At 37.6% G+C, this 23,180-nt stretch overlaps 1 protein-coding gene across 10 annotated transcripts in view; it reads left to right on the forward strand.

Annotated features, from left to right (window-relative positions):
- The first annotated feature begins 212 nt into the window (after window positions 1-212).
- Window positions 213-23,180, forward strand: part of FN1 (fibronectin 1) — a 66,285-nt gene continuing 43,317 nt past the window's right edge. For 5 of the 10 annotated variants that reach the window (XM_045560151.1, XM_045560154.1, XM_045560152.1 and 2 more), the window contains exons 1-13: window positions 290-714; window positions 1,691-1,819; window positions 2,740-2,877; window positions 4,275-4,406; window positions 5,384-5,521; window positions 7,759-7,917; window positions 9,804-9,995; window positions 10,771-10,950; window positions 11,570-11,746; window positions 12,875-13,027; window positions 14,318-14,446; window positions 15,464-15,607; window positions 19,888-20,009. In XM_045560151.1, coding sequence (XP_045416107.1) covers window positions 567-714; window positions 1,691-1,819; window positions 2,740-2,877; window positions 4,275-4,406; window positions 5,384-5,521; window positions 7,759-7,917; window positions 9,804-9,995; window positions 10,771-10,950; window positions 11,570-11,746; window positions 12,875-13,027; window positions 14,318-14,446; window positions 15,464-15,607; window positions 19,888-20,009 — 1,941 coding nt within the window. In that variant the 5' untranslated portion in view covers window positions 290-566. Of the gene's footprint in view, window positions 715-1,690; window positions 1,820-2,739; window positions 2,878-4,274; window positions 4,407-5,383; window positions 5,522-7,758; window positions 7,918-9,803; window positions 9,996-10,770; window positions 10,951-11,569; window positions 11,747-12,874; window positions 13,028-14,317; window positions 14,447-15,463; window positions 15,608-19,887; window positions 20,010-23,180 lie in introns of all 10 variants that reach the window. The other 5 variants (XM_045560156.1, XM_045560157.1, XM_045560158.1 and 2 more) reach the window with 2 other exon arrangements.

The raw sequence follows: 23,180 nt of genomic DNA on the forward strand, positions 1-23,180 counted from the left end.
TCCCAGTCTACCCCTTTACAGCCGCTTGCCATCCCTTCCCCCAGCCCCCAAAAAGTTTGACGACCGCAAAGGAAACCGAAAAAAAGTTCTCTGGACCCAGCGCTGGCGGGCGATCAGCATCTCTTTTGTTCGCGGCGAACCCACAGTCCCCCGTGACGTCACCCGGAGCTCGGGCCAATCGGCGCGCGGTCGGCGGCGGCGGCGGGAGGGGCGGGGGGGACTCGGGCGGGTCCCTCCTCCCCGGCGCCCGGGGCCTCGCGGGGGGCGGGAGGGGACTGTCCCATATAAGTCCCGGCGCTCGGAGCTCGGCCGCCCGCGCCGGCTGTGCTGTACAGGGGGAGGAGAGGGAGCCCCAGGCGCGAGCGGGGAGCGGGGACCTGCAGCCACAACTCCTGTCGTCTTCTCCATCCCCTCTGTCCCCTTCCCCACCCTCTGGCCCCCACCTTCTAGGAGGCGTCAACCCCCGGGAGGCATTGGAAGGGACTTTTCCCGCAGGTTGCGAAGGGAACCAAACTTGGTGGCAACTTGCCTCCTGGTGAGGGCGTCTCTCCCCCCACCGTCTCAAGATGCTCAGGGGTCCGGGACCCGGGCTGCTGCTGCTGGCCGTCCTGTGCATGGGGACAGCGGTGCCCTCCGCTGGAGCCTCGAAGAGCAAGAGGCAGGCTCAGCAAATCGTTGAGCCCCAGGTCCCAATGGCTGTCAGTCAGAACAAGCGTGAGTACTGCTCGCGGCTGGAACAGGCTGCCCGGGGACGGGACCGCAAAGCCGACCAAAGTTGTGGCTGAAGTTTTGCGAGCGCGTGTGCGCGAGTGTGTGCGCGCTTTATTGAGAGAAACCAGCTGTGGACACAAAAGGCTCTGGTTTTGAGCAGGCTGGTTCTGAGGGCCTGGGATAAGATAATGCATTGGAGGACAGGGGCTCTGCGGTCTCCCCCAGAGTTCTAATCAATTCTGCACGTTCAGACGGTCCTTCTCTGAAGTAATCAAAATTTGCCCTAAAAGAGAAGAATGATGCGTGCCTATAAACTTTCCATCTGGGATTAGTATGGTCCTCAACTGCTCCTTATTTTCTTTGTTACTAAATAGTTGGTTAAATATTTTCAAAATGGGGGTGGGAAGAGGGTAGCTAAATAGCCATGTTGTTTCTAACTTGAAAGAGATGTAATTGGTTCAGATTGGTTTGGGGCCCCTCACAAAACTTCACCAAGAACAGAGATTGGAATTCCTTTTCCAGTTTTTCAAAGACACACCCTCCCTTTGCGTTGGCTAAAGGAAACTGCTTAAAGTTGTCCTTCTTGACTATTACCCCCAAAGAACATTAAAGTTCCTTGCACGTTTTAAAATGCAATTTCAGTTATCTGCCTTTCAAAATGTTTCCACTTTTTCCATGTAGACCCCTGGCCAGATGGAAATGACATCACTGTATAATTTTTAGCTAAGTTAAAAGAAAAAAATGAAAAAGAATACCTCAATATATATGTGTCTGAATTCTGGATAATTCTTTGGGTAGCTAGTTTCTATAACTATATTTTAATAGAATATTGCTTTTAAGTTTCCTGGTGTTCTGATAATTTATTTTTCTGTGTTTGGTACTCAGGCTCATCAATTTAGTTGTGTAAGAAAATTCCCGCAATTTGGAAAAAAGGAAGAGGGATAGAATTATAATAACGTTTTCCTTCAATTATTTACAGCCGGTTGTTATGACAATGGGAAACACTATCAGATAAATCAACAGTGGGAACGCACCTACCTAGGCAATGCCTTGGTTTGTACCTGTTATGGAGGGAGCCGAGGTTTTAACTGCGAGAGCAAACCTGAACGTAAGTGGGGGGGAGCCCCGAAGTCAGCGTCTTTTAATAGATGAAGGGTGCTTGTTAATTACACTTTGCATTAGTAAGTACAAAATACATACACTATCTTTCTAATAGAACTGTCTGTCATTTTCTTCTTGTAAACATTTAGTAACTGCTTATATTTGCTTTTCACGTGCTTTTACCTTTAAAGCAAAGAAATAAATCTATCCCAAGCTGGTGCTTAGAATCTTCTTTTTCTTTTACTCTCCCAAAGTTTTTGATGAGAAAATGAGAGATTTTTGTGTGTCCTCCCTCAAGAAAGCATTTATTTATAAAATTTTAATTTGTTAGAAAGTAATCTCAAATCTTAAACTGTAAGATTATGGGCCAGAAAACACACTGGGTACTGTATTGTAAAGTGATCTGTTAGCCGCAGTTAACACAAAACCACTGGCCCCTCCAAAGTTCTCATTCCTTTAGGACCATTGGTATGTTTCTTGTAAATTACAGCAACTTCATCAGAGAAGCCCAGATGAGGCTAAAATGGAAATGGCAGGATTATCTAGTGTCAATGCCTGGAGGGAGGTGGGGTATTCAAATTGTTTGCTTTTTATGTGGACCTTGGTTTAACTTCCTGAGTCAGAGATTGGAATCTGAACCTCTTTCTTCACAATCTAGCCCCATTAGAAGATAGTGGTTTAGATGGCTTTTTCTTAAGGGCTGGAGAATTTTTTACAATACAGAAAACTCGAGAACTTGTCAAAGGTCAAACACTGTGGCCTTATTAGGGCGTAGGATAAAATCTGTATCTTTCATTTCAATTTAAACCTTCAGTTGTACCATGCTACTTGTAGAATACAAAAGTGCGTTTTCCTCTGGATGGGATTATTGGACGAGTGAAACTTTTACCTCAGTGAAGCTCACATGGACTTTTCCTTTCCCCTCAGCTGAAGAGACTTGCTTTGACAAGTACACCGGAAACACTTACCGAGTGGGCGACACTTATGAGCGCCCTAAAGATGCCATGATCTGGGACTGTACCTGCATTGGGGCTGGGCGAGGGAGAATAAGCTGCACCATTGCAAGTAAGGAAGACGTTCAGTAAAATGATGCTAAGATATCAGAAATATGACTCTCTCTATTACCATCACTGTCATTTTCTGTTATCCATAACTGGATAGTCCTATTTGGGGGATTTACCCTTGGTGACCAGGTGCTTTTATGTGGTCATCCAACTGATTCCTGTGCTTCTTAAAGATATGTATGAGCACGGATACAATCAGTGTTTAATGTGTGTGGATTTATGAGAGAGAGAGAGAGAGAGAGTGTGTGTGTGTGTGTGTGTACATAGTGTAACCAGGTAGATTTCTTGGGTTCCATTTCAGTAAGACATGCTTAAAGGAATTGTCCATTTTAAATTACCTGGGCATTCTTGCACCAGACTGATCACATGAGTTTCTGCAGTGTTTGGGAAGATGTTCATGAAGAGTGAATCAGAGATGTGTCTGTCGTCTCTTGTTTGCAATGCAGAGACCCTCTTGCATCTCACAGAAACAGTTACTCTGTAACCAATAGGTTATACCCAGGAAGCACTCTTGGTATTCCCAAGAATAATATAGAATGATTAGCCCAATAATATTTTCTAAGGAACTTTAGGGACTGGGCTGACTCATCAACTCTAGTTTAGCTAAGGCAATCTTTCCAGTATGATTCACTGGATTACCAATAGATTCTATTAACATAGCATTTAATTTTTTTAATCCATCTTTTAACATAAATCATCTTAAAGGCTTCTGTCCAATAAAATAAGTCAATTCCTTGTGAATAGACCCAGTCAACTTTCCTGTACTTAATGTTAGGGTTTATCCAAGTTGATAGGCAAATCTCAAGAGTCAATGGCACATGGTGTTTACAATCTAGTGGACAGTGCAGCCTCTGAATGTGCCTTTGGGCTTAGCAGCCTAGAAAAGTACCAGGATTTTCACACTTTGTATGTATATACCTGGTTGCTTTCTATCCAAATGACATTTCTCTCCTAGGGTGAAATACGAACTCTCCCTACTCCCATACTCCCTACTCCCATATTCTGGAAAGCTGGGTTGTTATGCCTGCCGGGCCTTTTCACTGCATTAGTCTCAGGCTCAACCTGCTGTGTATGAGTGAAGGCCATGCCTCCCAGGCGTTCTTTTCTGCTTTTAGGACCCAATTTCCTGTGATCTCTCTGGGGAACCAGAATTTATGACCTTTTCTTTGCCATTCAGAGTTCTCTGACGTTTTTCCATTGTGCTTTAAGCAACACATTTAATTGAATAGACCCAAAGTGACCAGACCTGTTAACTTTCCCCCTGCCTCTGATGGCAAAGCTGTTCTCCCTGTCTCTACTTTGGCCAGCCTTAGTACCTATCCTGGGTGGAACATGAGACTTTTTTTTTTTAGTTTTCTGTTCTACTCTCTCCTAACATTTGCTTTGTATCTTCAATAGACCGCTGCCATGAAGGAGGTCAGTCCTACAAGATCGGTGACACCTGGAGGAGACCACATGAGACTGGTGGCTACATGTTAGAGTGTGTGTGCCTTGGTAACGGAAAAGGAGAGTGGACCTGCAAGCCCATCGGTGCGTGACTCTTGGGAACCAACAGTGGCTGGAGACCCTCATTTGTAATGTTGAGCTGGACCAAAATCACATTTACATGGACAAGAGACCTGAATTCCAATTTAAAAATAAAGAAGTGGGAATTTTATTTGAAATAATGAAAGGTTATATAATCCATAGTCTTCTTAAAGGAAACAGATCAAAAAATACTAACTATATATAGAAACCCTAACTTTTCAAAAGCACAGGATAGAGTTGAAAGACTTAGGATGAAGTAATTTCTTTTGTCTAATATTTGATCTCAGTCTCTTTGGACAAGATATTTATTTAAAAGAAAAATGAGACTTTTGACACATTTCTTTATGAAATGCACTAGACTGAAATGCAAAATAGTGTGTGCTCAGTTGCATATTGGTCATTTCTTTTCAAATTAAAAATTGTTGAGCTTCTTTTGGTCTTGATCCTCAGTAGAACTATATAGGTACAAGTCCAAAAGTTTCTGGCTATGAATTTGACTCTGTTTACTTGCTGTTCTCTAATTCAGAGGTTTTAATTTTGTTTTGTTTTGTCTTTGTTTCTATAGAAATCCAAAATTTTAAACAGCTTTATTGTCGTTTTATTTAGCCATTCCAAATTCACAATTGGTCATTCATAATTGAGAGTGGAATTTTGCATCTGTGATCTCCCACAGACCAGATACAGGCATAGATCCTTGTTACTCAAAGTGCTGGTGTGAAGTTTGCGACTAGCTGAAAATATGCAGTCCATGTACTTATTAGGAGAACGGAATTTCTGCCTGCCAAGTCAGCTTGAGTTTTCTTTTGCTTTGGCTACTTACTATGTGCTTAGACGCAGGGTGTGCCTTTCTTTCTGAACAGAGTGCCACTTATAAAAAAATGTGGCTGAATTTTTGCTTACACATACACTTTAAATTACAGGGAGGCTGCACAATGCAAAATAACCCTATTTTTCTGTTTTTCTTCCAAATTTCCCTACAGCTGAGAAATGTTTTGATCATGCTGCTGGGACTTCCTACGTTGTTGGGGAAACCTGGGAAAAGCCTTATCAAGGCTGGATGATGGTGGATTGCACTTGTCTGGGAGAAGGCAGCGGGCGCATCACTTGCACGTCTAGAAGTATGTTTTAGATTTTTATGTTACGTATTAAGCCAGATACTGTTTTCTGAATTCCTAGAGAGAATTGTAGTACTGCATCACTTGGAATACACCCCATACACCAACGTGCTTTGGTAACTTTTGGATTTCAAAAAAAATTTCATGACCAACTTCAGAGAAGACTAAATAAATAGAAAAAAAAAATCTTAGTTCAATGAGGTCTTAATGGACTATCAGCTATTAAAAGAGAACTTTAATATTTATACAAATGCCAAATGTGTCATGGACCTGAAGATTAGTGGCCAATGTTTAATGTAAATTATTACTGAGATATTTTTCAAGTGGTAAGAGCAAAGAAATCATTCAAATAACATGCAAATGCATGTTTTGGCACGTGGATGCTATTGCCATGGAATTGAACAAAACTCTAAAGGTTTAAGTTTCCTTCTATGTCTGAAATTTAAATAAGGCATATTCATAAGCAAAATGGATGAAAATAAAAAGTGTTTATCTTGTAGGTTAAAATGATTTGTCTACTGTGGAGTTAAGGATAGTGTCTCTATCCTTTTTATAGGTAAAGAGCTTTTTATTAGTGTTATAAAGAATCTACCCTTAGGCAACTTTACCGCTCTAAGATTGTCTTGAGGTCTTAATTATTACCTTCGAGTTTTAAGGCTCCTTTTTTGCCATTTCAAACTAATAACAACCATAGAGTTTGCTGAAGCAAAACAGCCATTAACCTATTGGTGATATAAATAAATTTAAAATCAACTCTAAATATTTGGAACCTATTTTGTTCATCTCGCTTAAAATATTTAACTATCTTAAAATAGCCATCGTCCACATTCAAATTCTTTGCTAGCAAAAAATAAGCCTCTCATGGAAAGTGATAACAATTCTAACCAAATCTTTCCTTAAGAAACGTGCTGATTCTATCTTATGCATTTAAAATGTTGTTGTGATCCTCAGACTTCCAAGACCTTTGTGGCAATATTTTAGCTTAAGATAAATTAGATGTCTAATTCAAACATTGATTTTTTTTAAAACTTTCTACTAGCAAATTGGGAAAAGTTTCTCAAAGAAAAGTCATTTATTCTAGAAAATTTTATAAGTACTTACTTTGCACAAGGTGTCATAGGGACACAGATACGAATGGGACGTTAACCCAGCCTTCAGAGAGCACTTAGTAGGTCAGGGTGATGACAAGGTCTTATACCTGTTTATCATCTACAAACATAACATTAACGTTTTAAAAGAATAGCGAAAATAGTGTTGTGGAGGCTCAGGGGATGGTAGTACTTTCAGCCTGGGATTTGGAGAAAAGCTCTAAACAGCAATTATACCTTCATTCAAACTTCCATTCTTAGGGCAGGTCAGTGTGGGTGTGTATTTGTATGAGCATACATCAACTGTGTCATTAGTTTTTCTCTACCCAGTAGTTGCAGTAGTATCTGATTCACAAATTAGATCCTCTACGCTCACAAGGTAGCATATGGACAAAGGTGGATTGTAATCTAAACAATCTATTTGCCAGATAAAGGGACATATAGACTGATGGTAATTTAGTTACAAATTATCATTATACATCAATAATCCTACTTTTCCATTGGAAGGCTAACACTGGAGAATTTAAGGGACTATTTTGCTAGTGGTTTTTAAATGCTGTAGGTGTTTGGGGGTAAGGGAGAGAAGAGAACATTTTAGTCAAAGAAATCATTAGTCTTCTGAATTTTTTTACATAACAAATGAAGAAAGGGATGCTACTATCTTTGCATAGCTTCTTTGCAGCAGTTGGTGGAGACCCTTGGAGACCTGCGTTGTTCCTAGCTTTCTAAAGAAAGCTCCCTATTGAAATGCGGGTCATCCACAGTAATTACTAAGAAAAAGCCTGGGAGAGCCTGAGAAAGAAAAAGATGGAATAATAGAATGCCAGAGAATGAATTTGGTCAAAGGAATGGTGTAAAAACTATAAAAAAAAGTAATGAAAGATAGTAATAAAATTTTTTGGCAAACACAGAGGTGGAACTAAACTAAACCATGCAGCTCCCTTTCCACTGTAACAAATGGAATCTCATCTTTCAGAAGTTTCATGTACTGCTCTGGTTGCAGTACCAGAGCTGAATATGAACATGTTACCAAAAAATGATGATTACTGAGCATTAAACTATTTACTATGCAGCATTTCTTTTTTAGGTTTGAATTGACCACTTGCCACTCTCGACCTGACTTACATTTTAAATGCTTCCTTTGTGACACAGACAGATGCAACGATCAGGACACGAGGACATCCTATAGAATTGGAGATACCTGGAGCAAGAAAGATAACCGAGGAAACCTGCTCCAGTGCATCTGCACAGGCAACGGCAGAGGGGAGTGGAAGTGTGAGAGGCACGCGTCTCTGCAGACCACAGCCACCGGTGAGGCATGGGACGGAGGAACAGGGACTGAAATGGGAAACCAGGGCAAACCCACCTATCCCTTGACTTGCCATTTGGGGATAATTTGCAGTGTTGTAGCTAGTAAGTTCAGCTCATTTTCAAATTGTTAGTTGTTATAACTTTTTTTAGTGCCAAGTTTTAAATTTTGGAGAAAAATTAAAGTCTTTATCTTAGGGGGAGAAAAACTAGATATAGCTCCAAGAGATAAAACTGAGATTTAAAAGACTGCTAATATAAAACAACATACCATAGACAGATACACACATACCTATATATATTTTTTGAATATCTGAAGTTCCTTTAAAGGAAATGAGAGAGTTCTGATTATCTATATAACTACTTGGTTCTGCTAGGAAAAAGGAGAAAAGTACATTTGTTCCTTTACAAAATGGAATGTACTTCCTTGTCCTGACATTCAGCTCTTCTTGTAGTGGAAACAATCCTATAATGTGTGGCTCCATGCTTCAGCGAACTTGGTTGCATTCCATAAAATAAGGAAATCATTTTCTCCATGTATTGGCATTCACTTTACACTTTCATGTTATGATCATTTTCTCCATGTATTGGCATTCAAAATTTCAGAAATTCAGAGGGGACTGAGAAATAGAAATGAAAGACACTATATCTAAATATTCTTGTTTTAAAAAAATGTTTTAATCATTTCTGATATGAGAAAAAGATTTTTGCATCATAAATGTGTTGTTAGAGTCTGAAGAAAGAAATACGGCAATCAAGGGTGTGCACTTCCCCTCTTACTATTTTTAATATGTTTTGATCAAGTTTTAACTATGTGGTATGCCAGCATTGCTGTTTAGCCCCTCAGAAATTAGGCATTTAGCTAAAAATATATTTGGATTTTTCTCCTTTTGATGAGCTTTTAATCTTGCTCTGAGCGCTTGTGAAGGTGAGCAAGATTAGATTTGATAATATTTTTGAGTTGTTTGATGATTATCAATAAAATTGCTGTTGACCCAAAAATATATAAATATTAATCTACCAAAATGATTAAAAGGGTAATGGGGAATTCAATGTGGGTAAACACTTAATAAATTTTAGCTATTTTTATTAATATTACTAATACTCTACTGAAAAGTTTCCATTGTTGAAAAAAGTTTGAGAAACACTAGGTTAAAGAAAATGGAACTTTCTCTACCAGGTCTATATGTTCCTTTGCATTGTGACTGTCTGAGGTGGGGTGTATGGGGACAGGTGCCATGTCTCCTCAGTACATTTGATGTGGGGATCCTTGGTCTATGGAGTATCTTTGGGTTCCAGTGTCCAGCAGCACCCAGGGAGATGTTGGATTCAGTCTACCCGTCATGTTAGCATCAGTCCTAACTCCATTCTGCTGGTTTAAAGAAAAGATCAACATATTCTGTTGTGTTACTCTGAGAAGAAAGCTGTCTTTAAATGGATTGACTGGTTTTGGAAGAAACACAACAGAATCACACAAATAATCTGGAGGAGAGACGAAATGCAGAAGGAGGGGGCAAAACTTCCTGAGAATCCAGGCCAGCTGCCCAAGGCACCCTGCAGTGAGCTCAGAGTTACATGGATGGGTGAGGATTTGTGGAAGGTGTCTGTGGTATCGACTGGCAGAATAATGTCTGTGATTTAGAAATATAATCCCGGTAGCTCTAGAGTAGCTGGAGGACGGAGACCAATTGGTAGACTCTTGTGGATTATTTCCCAGGCTAAATGCAAAAGCCAGTGCAGAATGGAAGGGGCATTTCTTTCCAGTTCTGGGCTAGAAATGACACGGATTGCAGAGTAACCTCTGTGAGACCCCAAACATCCTGACTCCAGAAAGCAGCCAGTTGTCTTCTCTCATCTAATTTTGCAACTGTCATTTCTCGTGCCCTTAGGACCTGGCTCCTTCGCAGATGTTCGAACAGCCATTTACCAGCCCCAGCCTCACCCCCAGCCTGCCCCATATGGCCACTGTGTCACAGACAGTGGTGTGGTCTACTCTGTGGGGATGCAGTGGCTGAAGACACAAGGAAATAAGCAAATGCTTTGCACTTGCCTGGGCAATGGAGTCAGCTGCCAAGAGACAGGTATGCATTATCTGGCAAAGAATAGTACTGATGACTTCATTATTTAGTTTTTATAAGACAATACATTCATTTAATGTGAAACAATAAAACAAGAAAAGCATGTAATCTTACCACCCTTTGATAACAATCAGGGTTGGCATTTGATATATTTTCTTCCAGTCTTTTCAGTCTATGTATTTTCTTTCCAGTCATGGGAATCCCACTGTATGTATTATCTTTATTTGTCTAAAATGTTGTTACAAGATAATTGCTTTCTGAATAGCTAATCATCTATATTTTATACTGTAAATCTCAAATTTCAGCAGCTTTGTGATGTAAATGTCTTTCAATAACCTAACGCACTCTTCTGAGCTACAAATGTGGCAGTAACTATAGCAATAAGAATTGGTACACTTGACTTTTCCCCTAGAATAACCTCATATATTAATTCTTAATGGCACAGATACTGTCATACATATCCTCTCCCCCCCAGCACCCTTAAGCAGCATCCTTAATTGTATTAATATAGCTTTACAAATAGAGAAACTGAGGCAGGAAACAGCAGTGGTAACAAAAGACATCTGCAGAAGAACTCAGGTGTCATTCTATCCACAGTAGACATGGCTTCCTGGGTAATGCATTTTGACTGAAATGAACCAGATGATTATCTATACTTAGAGCTTTTTCCTTTGAGGGCACAAGCTCAGTCTCTCATTTAAGCTATAAATTAGCAGCTGCTTACTGGTGGGAGATAAGGTAGCCGTATTTACTGAGACTCTTTTTGTTATGCTTGTAGCTATAACCCAGACTTACGGTGGCAATTCAAACGGGGAGCCATGTGTCTTACCGTTCACCTACAATGGCAGGACTTTCTACTCCTGCACCACAGAAGGGCGACAGGATGGACATCTTTGGTGCAGCACAACTTCAAATTATGAGCAAGACCAGAAATATTCTTTCTGTACAGACCATACCGGTGAGTGTCCCCAGGAGAAACTGCAGCAGTGAGAAAAACTCATCTCTCACGCCCTACTTTTATTTGCCAGCAGTCTGGCCATTAATTTTGAGGCTGCACAGGAAGCATCACTTTTGCTCAGTTTAGACCCAAGAGATAAGGAGCTAATGTAGCAGCTGAGGATGCTTCCATGTACTATTGGGAAATGACACCAAGGGACAGCCTTTCAGTTCATTCATTTTGACACATTGGGATTATGATGCGTTTAAAGATACTTGTATTTCGAAATCAGTAGGTGATCCCACAAGGCTGAAAAATACACAATGTGGATGTCTGAGTGGCTTTACTTATTTTCTGGTTAAAACTATGTTTTATTCAAAGCTAGCATTTAATCTTTTTTTTCTTTTGGCTGAGAATATGAGAGTGAAAATGGGACTTAAATCTATCTTGAAAGTGAAGGTGAATACACTAAGAAGCTTAGAACTATATTATCAGACATCTTTCATTCTGAGATAGACTCTCTGTGAATTAACTGCAGAGACCTGGCTCTCCCAGAACCTTTCCATAGTAATTTCCCTCTCATACATTGGAAAACTCAGTTGTAATCTTTTTCTTCCTTTTTGTGTGTTGTTTCGGGCAGTTTTGGTTCAAACTCGAGGTGGCAATTCCAATGGTGCCTTGTGCCACTTCCCCTTCCTGTACAACAACCACAATTACACTGATTGTACTTCTGAGGGCAGAAGAGACAACATGAAATGGTGTGGAACCACACAGAACTATGATGCTGACCAGAAGTTTGGATTCTGCCCCATGGCTGGTAAGAAGAAGTCCTTGTGGGTTGCCTTTGTGGACAACCATTTAGGGAGTCGAGACAGAAGACTGGTGTCCAGTTTGCTCCTATTTCACCTATTAAGACAATTTTAAGACATCAGAAAACTTATGTGATATGTATGTTATGTTATATCAAATACATAAGAATTGAAAAGAATATATAATAGGATAATTATTTGTATAATTTTTAAATCCCATTGACATGGTTTAATGTCCAAAATATATAAATACTGTACAATAAAAATACTTAAAGTTCGGGAAATATAAATTTGCATAGGTTTGTCTCTGTAAAGAACACACAACTGAGTAGCTTAAAACATTTCCTACATATATACACACACACATTTATATACACATCTGACTGCTGTAGTCACAGACCTACAATATTGACACATAATTATAGTTTGACTGGCATAAGATGTATCACTTATCAATAAGTACCAAAGTGACCAAAACTCAATGCTTTCTGACAGGTAAGGAATTTCTTTTAAAAAGAAAAGTTTCCAGTTTGTATAAATGGAGAGAGTGGAACCAATACCCTTTATTTGTTTTCAGATTTTAAGACCCCATAGATTACCTTCGATTTTCCAGTTGTAGAAGCAAGAGCCTGTGCACTGTGCATTGTCAAACGTGCATTGCACTGAGGCAAAGAAACTACTTACACTTACCTTTATTTCTCTCATTTCAACAAAAGAAAATGTTGGGTTTAGAAGGAAAACACACTTTTACTTGATATTTTCTACCCGAACACATAGTTTTTCCTTGAACCAGAATAAATTGGAACTAGGGAAAATTATAGAGCAGTAATCAAATCCAGACTTCTAAAACTGTGCCAATTCTTTGTATGAATGTGTAGGTGTTATCTTAGTTTAACATTCCCTAACCTTCCTGTAACTCTTTTCTGCAATATATTTCACCTTTAGACCATGTTTTCTCCCTGCGGGGTTCAAAATTCTGTGCCTCCACTTAGAGGCACTTAGGTTCCTTTGAGCCACGCAAGGCTTCTTCCCAAGTGAGAGCTTAGAATGAGCAGACGGGACTGATATTATTGCATGCATACCTGTTTAGACCCGTGACTGTTTATCAAGTGCACTTCTCTTCTGTTTCCACACAGCCCACGAGGAAATCTGTACAACCAATGAAGGGGTCATGTATCGCATTGGAGATCAGTGGGATAAACAGCATGACATGGGCCACATGATGAGGTGCACATGTGTTGGGAATGGCCGTGGGGAGTGGACGTGTGTTGCCTACTCCCAGCTCCGAGGTACGCTGGCTTATTAATGAAAACATTTGAGAGGTCAAAGTGTACAAGGAAGCAGACTTTTATGTGAAAACTTGTACTTTGCCAAAAGCAGGAGAAGAAATACGCAGTGCCACTCCATTCATTAGTCTGCTGTTCTGGACAGGTGTTGCCTTTCAGACAGCCAGTTAAGAAAAGCTGGCATGGTAATGCCAAGGTTCTGAAACATTCCCAGGATGTAAGTACTTAGGCTGAGCCAAAAAGATGACTTCAAAGGCGAGAACACAGTATTTGATCCTTTTAGCTTTTGGTTATGCCACTGGCTTCACGTCTAGAAATGATCGAATAATTTCTGTAAAGAAAAAAAGACTTTGCTATTCTAAAATTAGATCCTTACAGATCCAAATTTAAGGAGACAAATACATACAGGGATGAATTTTCTTTGTTCCGATTAGTTTTTCCCCTTTGGACCCAGTTATATGAGAGGAGGAGATATTGATTTATTAAAACCATTTTAGTTTTCCATTTCTTTGATTTGAAAAGTAATATTTAGGTACAACTGTCAGCTAATAAATAGTCTATGTAGCTAGTGTGAGGATTATTGGCCCGAATATGTCCTCCGTTGTGGTGTCCAATGCCAACACAATCCAAGAGTGATAATAATTGCATTGGATGTTGTGCAGCTGAAAGGGACCGTAGTAAGTTGTACAGACCAACTCCTCATTTTACAGGTGAAGAAGCTGAGACCCAAAGAGGGAAAATCACTTTCTCAGAATCTCTCAGAGAGTGAGGGACAGAGTTGGCCTATTTTTTTTTAACTTTATAAACATTATAGATGTCATCTTATTTCCCAAATTAAAATGTTTCCTCCCTCCACCCCATGCCAGAGACCAGATCAGACCACCACACCATGCTGAGTGCTGTATACATGTGTTTAATCTTCTCATTTATCACATACAAGCAGAGGTACAAAGGAAATCATCAAATAAGCAAGAACTTGTTAGAAAGCAAGATACATATTTGTTAAAAAATTGGCTTTTCACAGGAAGGTGTATTTTACTGCATTCTTCAATTATGTATACTTTAACCTCCGCAACATTTACAAGTTTATGAGAGAATTGTTTTTGGCAAAAATCGGATGACTGACTAAGCTTTGAAAAAAGTTTATTCTATGCCAGTGGAAAAGTTATTTTAGTGGAAGGTGTTGATCATTAACTGGAAGAAACTGTACGCTTTGAAAAGCATAATTTCTTTTATTTTATCAAAGTGGAACTTAAAAAACATATCGCACCCATCCAACTGTTTCCTAAATAGATCAGTGCATTGTTGACGACATCACTTACAACGTGAACGACACGTTCCACAAGCGTCACGAAGAGGGACACATGCTGAACTGCACGTGCTTCGGCCAGGGTCGGGGCAGATGGAAGTGCGATCCCGTCGGTAAGTGACCCCATCTCCCTAGCTGACTTTGGACACAGAGAACGGTTAGCCAGTTTCAAATAAGAAAAGCTATTTGATGTGACATGACTGAAGTTGGCTCCAGACTTCAATCAGTTGCTTGCTGGGAGCTTTGAAAGTCTTCTCTCTAATCATGAACCAATATATTAATATAATCTCAATATTGGTAGTCATATCTGCTTTTTGCTGAATTTGGTAATGAATGCAATTGAATGGAATTTATTCTCTGGTTCTGAATCACCAAGATAGTCCATGTTATGAAAAGGAATTTTCCTTTGCTAATTGTGCAAAAACAGAAGCAAAGAATTATGCCAGTAAATATCTCCCTCCAAAATACTCTTTTTTTTGGCTGCCCTTTATAGTAGAACTGAGCAAACAGTGAAGGTTGGGAGACTTAAAAGAGTTATGTTACTAGCACTCCAAAGTTTAAGGTAATTCATTAATATTCCTTTACTAAAAGAGATAGCTGGCTCACTAAGAAAACACACTGATAACATCAGTTTGTTTGATGTGAGATTGCCAAAGCTGAGAGAGAAGTCTGAGAGGTTTTCTTAGAAGCTGCTCAGAGAGTTATCACACTTAAAATCTAGTTCATTCATTTAAATGTAAAATTAGTTTCTCTGAGTTTTGAAGAAGTAAAGAACATAAAAGTATTGCATATTTTCACTTGCTATTTCAATTGGTAAGCCAGTTGCATTAATATGAGTAAAGTGTACTAATTTTTTCTCAAATTAGTATCAATATATACTGAAATCTAAATCTTTACATTTTTATTTAGGAATATTACCCTTTTAGAAAACTAAATATCCCCCCTACTGGTTACTTTCTTACTACTAATTGTCCTATAAAAGATGTGAACAAAATATTTTTTTAACTGCATGGGCTACAGTAAGGACATTTGCAAATTTCTATTCAAACTAAGAATGTATGCACTAGCACAGTGAAGTTAAATTTGTAGCTGTAAGTCTTCAAGGATGTTTATCTTTTCCTTGCATATAGACCAATGCCAGGATTCAGAGACCCGGACATTTTATCAAATTGGAGACTCATGGGAGAAGTATGTGCATGGTGTCAGATACCAGTGCTACTGCTATGGCCGTGGCATTGGGGAGTGGCATTGTCAGCCTTTACAGACCTATCCAGGTAAGTAGCTCTATTATTGCACATTGAGAACTGCCAGTGGGTCCAGCAACAGGGAAGTGTTTATTAATATTCTCATGCCTAAGTTGGGGTCTCCTCTCGTTCCCACCCTTTTGTCTTATCACTGTCTAATAATCAATTGAATTTTTGACTGAAATGATTTTCCTTTCTTTCTCTATCAAGTAAGAGGTTGGGAAGAATTTGAAAATGTGCATATATAATTTTTTTCTTAATGCTATAGAACATTCCATTAGGTTAAAACACTCTGGCTAATTTCATCTCACAGCCATACATGGAAATAGAAATCATAAAGTAAGTTATCTGGGAGTAAAGGATTGGAGTTTTATATTATGGTTCTTACAGAGGAGTTGCCTAGAGACATGGCATGAAATACCACATACGGTTTGTGTTCATTCAGCATGTCATCTAAATCCTCTCTGTGTCAAACTTCTCATTTGTTTGATCACTTGGCGTCTGGAACACAGTATCCTGGGCCAGCAGTTGAGTAACTTGGTCAACTCTCTGCCCACACAGTTCAAACACTTCCAAATGTTTATTGCTGGGTTTTTTCAGGTTACGAAGATACAATGCCTACCTGTGGGTGTTAATAATTCATTCTGGGGGAAAAATTGATTTAATACTCACTGAGTGATTATAATAAAATGTGTTGCATTGTGAAAAGCTAATTATTAGGCATCAGTTATTTGAGCAACTACTGAAATGCAAAGTCTCCAAAATCTCCATTAACTTTAGACTTAAAACATGGCCTACATTCAGAAACAAAAAGAATGATTTTCAGGGCATCAGAATCTGCATTTGACAGAAATTAAGATTAAATTAAGTCAGTCCCTCCATAATGTGCTGAGATTCACTATCTTGGAGAACAAACTACGGAGCAATTTGGCTAAAGACAGTGTTAGCCAAGCTTCATGCCTCATTTCCTCATCTGCAATATGGGGAGATTGCAGCTGATTACCTTTAAAGTTCCTGTCAGCAGTCACAATCCTAAATTCCAACTACACAGATGTATCCTTTCCAGGAACTTTGACGATTCTGCTCTTCTGAACCCTCAGACACAGTCGCACAGCAAGGGACAGTGACTTTGATTTTGAAGGCTCACAGGACAAATTGAACAACCTCTAAAATAGTATTTTGCAGTGGATTTGGGTGTAGGAATCACTTAAATTTTTAAAAAATTTAATAGATATTTAAATCTGATTGCTTGTATAAGTACTGTAAGTTCAGAAAGTGTATAATTGGGTTTGTTTGTTTGTTTGTTTGTTTAAATGATGCAACCAAATTAAAAAGAAGTGCTCTCTTGTTTCCATGTTTATAATTGCAATTGGTGTGGCAATTTGCTGAGAATTATTTCCTCCTGAATGATTTAGAGAGGTCTTTTTTTTTTTTTTTTTTTTCTCTCTCTTTTAAAATAAGTCTGCCCACATAGCTGCTTGCTGGAAGCATTTAGGTGGACATTTTAGAGATCAGATCTGGATGGGAAGGAGTCCTCCTGCGTTGGAGTTTTGCATGTTGACCTTATTCCTACTCTCTAAAGAGAGTAACAGCAAGAGTCCACCAAGCACAGAGGAGATTTAGAGGAGTGGGGATTGGCATTTGACCTCAGATATGCTCTTTGGTGCTTATCTGTATGTCTGGTTTGCTCAATGATTCGTGCCTGGCATGTGGGGCTTTTAAGAATGTGGTAAGAATAAAGGAATAACAGATTACCAACAGATTGTCTCTGAGCCTTGCCCTGTTTGTTCCTCCTGCAGAGGGCTTAGCGGAGTTGCTCAAACTAACAGAAGATAAGAGGCGTTTGGTTTGTCAATAAGCAACTCGGAAAGCATAGATCTCAGCAAATTAAATAGAGAAAAAAAGGACTCGGTCAAAAAATGATGAATGTTTAACTTCCCCAGGGCCACTATGACTGGAAATGACTCATTTTGACCTTATTTCAAACTAATTTTAAAAGTGTAGACATTGTATCATATCTTTAATTTACTATTTTATTGTTAGCTTGATTATACTGAATGAGAGAGAGAATAGAGATTTCACAGTGGTAATTGCTAGTAAATGCCAGTTACGTTAATTTGAAAAGTTATACCGCCTACCCAGTAGCAAAAGGATTATCGAAAATTTAAATCTAAATAATAGAAATGATGACATAATTTTTAACTTTCTCATCTTCAAATTGTATGTAGTATAGGACAGAGTGTAGCATTAATAGGTATTTAATTAGCCTAACAAACAACCGGCGCAATCTCTTTACTTCCTGCCAAAAATGTGTTAAATTCCTATTACTATTCAGTTCATTTCCTTTAAAGGTGGGCTATGGTGTAAGCCGACATGTTTAAACATAGAATTTCAGACCAGTGCTTGAAGTCTTATGAAGGAAAAGAGACTTCTGCAGTTTTGCTCCTCTTTGGCTGGGGTAAAAACCATTGCAGTAGCATTTTTCTCTTTCCCTTCCCTGCCTTCTGCCATCCTCTCCCTGTGTCCTTGTGTACATAGAAGAGAGATTAGGCATAAATGTGGACAGTAAAGGTCATTTACTTTGTCTTTTTAAAACTTAATAGATTTTTAACCATCGTAAGTTTTTTCCTCTCAAAATCATGATTGGCAGACTAAAAAAAATGCACATCAGATGTCTCTTTATTGAGGAAATTATAGTAGCCAATTATAAATAGGTTAAGGACACGATAGTCCTATATTTACTGATTTGCCTGGAATTACTTTCAATAGTCACATCTCTAAAATTTTTCTTAAATATTTATCTTTAAAAATGTATTTACGTTCGTGAGACTCTTCATGAACAGAAGGGGTGATTCAAAGAGGGACATGGAATTAACTCCTGCCAGTTGATTGAAACAAACATCCTGGTTCTGTGAAATATGTACCACTTTAGAATGGAAAACTGAGAATTTTATGCATGAATTTCGGTTTTCCTGTGGCTTGGAAATATGTACATTAAATGAAATTAAGATTCAAAGAATATTTGTTAATCTTCAACCAAGTTTTGAATTATTCCTGATGTGGAAGTACTTTATTCTAGACTTTTTGAGTCGACACAGATACCTAAGTTATATATTTTTTCTGCTGGAGAAAATTTTGTTTTCAAAGAGAATTTAACAGCTAAGAAATAAAGTTTGAAAATCAACATCTTTTTTCCTAGAAACTTTCAGAAAACATGTCTGTTAATTAGATTATTAACAGTGAAGTGCTTTATTGAATATGCACAATTTTGCTCTGTTTGACAGTATCAGTTAGAAATTCTTGGAAAGGTTATTACAAGGAATTTTATTTTTGTTTCTAGTAAGTTGAACATCAACTGACATCATAAAGAGGATAGTGTTTAAAAAAAGTCAGTTTTCTGTTCTGCAAGCATAAGTTTTCCAGCTATTTTATCATGATTCCAAATGAAGTTAACACTATTGAGACATTGATTCTACTCTTCTCATTTTCCTTTTTTCTTTTTTTAACAAAAGAACTAAAACCATACTTTAAATTTTTTTGGTAACAGTGATACATATCAAGATGTGGAAATATTGAATTTAGTGTATACTTCATAAGATTGTTTGAATTGACAACTGCTTTTGGAAAAAAATTAATTTAATTTCTTAATAATTTAACCAATCAATGGTGTGATCCAAGAGTATACTTCTTGAATAAAAATAAAACTTGAATTTTTTTCCAAACCGATAGGCTGCTTAGACTGATGAGAAATAAAACTAGGTCTTTAATTATTACCTTTGCCTATTTGTCTAAGATTCTACCCCATTTAGAAATGTGTTTGTTTTACATCATATCTTATGGCCTTTGGAATGTTGTTTCCTTCTTAGATAGTAGATTCATTCTTGATGAAAACCTCCAAAAATTAGAATTTGCCTTAAAGAGGCTTAATATAATAAGTAAATGAAGTTTATATTCCATATTACATTATTTCTGTTTGGGTGTTTCACAGTTTTCTCAGAATTTTTACTTTGGAAATAAAGAATATAAAAGCAAGCTAAGAGGCATTTTGAAAAATTTTATTTTATTTGCTATAAACAAATTCTATTTGCATTTCTCGTGTGAAGCACAATAATTATCAACCAAAAACAGATTTGTTGCATTGATTTCCAATGTCAATATGTAAAAGGATGAATTAATTCCAGATAATTTTATTATAGTCATGTGTACTGATAAGCAGAACTGCCTTTAATGATGGCTTTCCATGTACACCAAATTTTAAGTTGAAGTGAGTAGATACCCAAGATAACTAAATCCCACATTCTCATTTTCAGGCACAACTGGTCCTGTCCAAGTAATTATCACTGAGACCCCCAGTCAGCCCAACTCTCATCCCATCCAGTGGAATGCACCGGAACCATCTCACATTACCAAGTACATTCTAAGGTGGAGACCTGTGAGTATCCCACTCAGAAACCTCGGACTCTGAGTCTCCCGATCTTACCAAATTTCAGCCCAATAGATCTGATTAACTATTTATGTAGAATTTGTATTTGTGTAGTGACCAAACAGTATGTGGTCAATCAAACTGACATATGGATTGAGGGGCTTATTTTTTATTTTTTGTAGGGGGAGTTGTTTTATCTTTTTGATATTTGGAAGAATTTAGCTCTTTATGTTATAAAAATCTTTTTTGCAAGGTCTTAGAAATGATAATGCTTAAGATTGTTCTTTCCCAATATGGGAAGAAAATCTAAAGTTTTTGTATGTCTTGCAACACCACCAAAGGAAAAATAATTACTGGCATTGTTTTATAATTTGAAAAAAATAACAAAATTAGTATATTTCCCTTTTGATTCACTTTTTAAGTGATTACTTAAAAAAAAACCTTTACTTTTGATCTACTGAATTTATTTAGATAGAAGGAAAAGAGATGATAAGGAAGTATAGATAAGGGATGATAGTTGGTTTATATAAAGAATGAGCCCTGTGATTTTCTAATAAGTGTTGACAAATTGAAGGAACCATATTAGGAAGGATATTGGTCTATTAAGCTTTTGTTTCTCTTATTCTCTCAAACCTGTTCTGTTCTATCTCCAAAGTTCTTGATCATAATTTGAGAAACACTATTTTAAACATAGAAGAAAAATGTCCATTTTTAATTATAGTTGTTGAATTCTAGCAATTAAAAACAAAAAAAAATTTGACCAACTGAGATAGTTGAATTTAAACTCTACAGGAAAAATTCAAGCTGTTAAAATCATTCTTTTTCTAAATTTCCAAATCTGAAGGACATTTTTTAGATTTAAAAGGGCTTCCTGAGTGCCCAGAACAATTAGTGAAAAGAGGCATGCCTAGACACATCTTTGATGTGTCTGAGTACTGGAGATAAAAAGAAGCTTCTAATGGCTTCTGTACACAGCCAGACACCCATCAAGTGTGCAGAATAATGATATTTCCAGACAGAAAGATCTCAGAAAGTTTATTTTTTATACATTCTTTTCTTTATGGGTATTTGAAGTTATACTCCAGAAAAACAAGAGTAGCATAAGAAGGAAGTTGCAGGGTCCAGGAAATGGTGCTTCTAGTCCAGACCCTGATAGCAGTGGAAAAAATCTGCAACATGACAATTGCGTAACCAGCTTAGAGGGCATCCAGTACAGATGGAGCAGAAGGATGAGCATGAGGTTGGGGGAGCAGGGATTGAAGTCTCCAGGAAAAAAGGGGGACTTAATAGAAAAGACAGACTTGGGGGAAAATTAATTGCAAGGGCAAATAATGCAAGAAAAAGAACAATATTAGTTGGAAACTCCAAGAATCAGGTGGAGGAATGTATAACAAATCCAAATGTATAATAAGTCCATAATTCATATATGAAGCAAACTAAAATGTGGCAATACTAGGGTATGAAAACAAAGAGAAGTTCCGCTGAACCTTGATTCTGGTAACCTTGATCCACTCAGCGGTTATGATGTTAGACTTATTATAAAGAGTATGCTCCGAGTGCATGGCATGATTAGTCTATGGATGAATCATGGAGACTTGGATCCAACTTCAAGACAAAATAAAAAGTAAACATTTAACTGAAAAAATAGAACATGGAAGGTGAGGATAGAAGGTGGAGAAGAGAGAAGAAATACCAATAACTTTATCTTTTAAAGTGGGGAATCAAGAAAGATAGCATCAAATGCTGATGAAGTGAGAAATGGAGATTTAGCATAATACTTTAAATTACAAATATAAATACAAGAACAACAAAGTTAACAATGCAAATGTCAGACACTGGGAATGTCCAAGATTCTGGGAGGAGAGGGGTAGTATTATTGAGCTAAATCCTCAACTGTCATATTGAAGAATCTTTAAATACGATTTCTTGTTGAAAAATGAAAAAAAAAAAATAGAGTTGTAAGCATGTTGTCTATATGGAGGCAAGACCAGAAGAATGGAAAATAGAAACAACCTCTCTTAGAGAGGGGACTGTGTCTGTCTCATTTGCTCAGTGCTGTCTCTCTAGAGCCTAGAATGGCTGTTCAGTGCCTGGCATACTTGCTTAACAAATGGTGAATGAAAAAAAATTATTCTATTTTTTTTGTAATGTTCATATGGTATATTGATGGCCATTTGCAGAACTTGATATCTAGTGATATAAATCAATGGTGTCAATGCATTTTCCCCTCCAACATTTTGTCTTTCATCTTTTTATCTCATCACCAATTTTATTTTCTTTAAACTTAACTCTGAAGTGTTTTGTGAGACCATTGCAATAGGTGACATTTACAAGTAGGTACAAAACATACATCAAATTGGAAAGTCTTCAAAGAGTGACAGTGAAGAATTTCTTTGAGATTTTTCTAATTAAAAAAATTCATGTTTTTCCATAATGTATGCCATCTGAGAATTTATTTTCTGTTATTTTCTTCTGATAGCTAACCAAAAAAGCTCACATTGAATAAAAGGTTTACCACTAAATTTGAGCTAACTGTAATAACTAATTTTAAAGTTTTTTCATAGTATATTTGAGTTAAAATTTAAATTTAAAGACTACTAGGATCATTTTCACTTATTCCAAAAATATAAGTGGGCATTTGAGTATTTGAATTACAGAGGAATTGGTTGATTGGGTAATTTTAAAAAATCACTGGTCAAAAAACATATTTTGACTTACATTAGTTTCAAATATTTACACTTAAAAGGGTCTCGTCTTGTCTGAAGTAAGGATGTTTCTTTCCCGCAAATTTTATTGCATTGAGTTTTGTGATTCATGACATATTAATGAAGTTGGACAGGATGTAAAATGTAAACTGGAAGCAAAAGATTAAATAAACTGAAATTGCATTTTTCTGCAGTCTTGTCCAAAGTTGGCTAACCACTTCTGATGGGGTAGTTCATATCCAAGAATAAATCACAAAACCAGACGGGTTGTATCTAGTATGTTATGGTCCTAGGAACTGAGTTACAAAGCAAAATTATGCCTTTGAATGTTTCCGCAAGGCAAGAAACTTGGATTGTATCCCACCTAGTTAAAAGACAGAATATGCAGCATTTTCCCAGGTCAAAAAGGAATATATTCCTGTTCATTATAGAAATGAAAACATTGGGGAAGGGAAAGCTTAGTTTCATTATATTA

This window comes from Lemur catta, chromosome 8, assembly GCF_020740605.2.
Source record: "Lemur catta isolate mLemCat1 chromosome 8, mLemCat1.pri, whole genome shotgun sequence".
NCBI lineage: Eukaryota > Metazoa > Chordata > Mammalia > Primates > Lemuridae > Lemur > Lemur catta.